This window comes from Sphaeroforma arctica (assembly GCF_001186125.1).
Source record: "Sphaeroforma arctica JP610 unplaced genomic scaffold supercont1.7904, whole genome shotgun sequence".
Classification (NCBI taxonomy): domain Eukaryota; class Ichthyosporea; order Ichthyophonida; genus Sphaeroforma; species Sphaeroforma arctica.
This window is the reverse complement of record NW_014032654.1, coordinates 1-1,333: the sequence shown is the minus strand read 5'-3', so window position 1 is coordinate 1,333 and position 1,333 is coordinate 1. Positions and strand designations below refer to the sequence as shown.

The 1,333-nt window shown below is 35.3% G+C and overlaps 1 protein-coding gene across 1 annotated transcript; it reads left to right on the top strand.

Moving 5' to 3' along the window:
- Positions 1–1,011: 1,011 nt before the first annotated feature.
- Positions 1,012–1,139, top strand: SARC_16363 (hypothetical protein; the record flags this gene model as incomplete). Its single annotated transcript, XM_014289528.1, has 1 exon — positions 1,012–1,139. A coding segment is annotated over one exon (128 nt), but the record flags the coding sequence as incomplete, so codon positions are not given.
- Between the last annotated feature and the right edge of the window lie 194 nt (positions 1,140–1,333).

The following is a 1,333-nucleotide window of genomic DNA, read 5'->3' as shown; positions in this document are numbered from 1 at the left end:
TATATATATATATATATATATATACTACTTATTATATATATATATATATATATATATATATATATATATATATATATATATATATATATATTGTGTGTGTGTGTGTAGTAATATATATATATATATATATATATATATTAATATATATATATATATATATATAATCCATTTATGTATGTTGTTTGTTGTAAAATCTATTCTTCACGACTAATGGACACAACTAATTGACTAAATCGGTTTTTAAGTAAAAATCGATTGCGACTGAACTACGTAAACACGCTATGGAGGAATGTGCACTGCTGCATGAATGGCATATTGAATATTCAATAAAACTCGTTATAAACCGTCAAGTCTGTTGGGAGTCCTTCACTCACCCGAATTGTTGTGATTACTTCATTGTGTACAGATAGAGTGGCTTGTAGATGCAGAGCATCTGACCGAACCCGTCGACGTACCTACTATCGTGAACACCATTTTCCCACCGCTGCAGGACTGCAGATGTCCGATATCCGTATACGGGTAGGTCCTATTAGAGAGTAGGGTTCTTCACATTTAATTGTACTTATAGAATATAAGATACATCGTCGTTTGTGAACTCAATAGGATTGATACGATCGTATGATGGACCTTCACCTTTATATATACTATCATGAAACACTCCAAACTGGTGTCATGAAAAACTCTTATGTACTATCATGAAACACTCCTTTGTACTATCATGAAACACTATATAATCCGGGAGACATCCTCGGTTGTGAACTCGATAGGGTTTTGGCCGCCTACCCTGGCCTCAAATACTGCACCATGTTATTAACTACGCACACTTCCGTATGGTTTTCGTTTCTCATTGGCATTTGTACCTGTACGCTAATAAGTGTAAGTTCAAGCGTATGAGACTGCATTGTTTCTCATGTGCTAGTATCAACTGACCCATTGGCGCTTGTAAACCGTAGCAAATCGATCAACTCGGGCAAGTGGGTAAGGTTACCTGACGTTATAATGCAGCAAGACATGGACCTCTCCATGTTTGATATAGAGAGTGAAGGAGACATGAGCGGTTATGAGAGCGAGAACGGTGATGGTGGTGAGAGTGCGGATGAGGATGAGGATGAAGATGATGAAGAAGGCCCAGAGACAAGGTATAATTGGCTGATATTTGTGTATTTAGCTTGTCTGTTGAACAATGTCTGCTCGGTTCATAGGTCATACTCGCTGCGGACTTTGTGAACTTGTGGAAGGGGTGGAAAATCATGCAGAATTTGTATCTATTATTATATATATATATATATATATATATATATATATATATATATATATATATATATATAATATA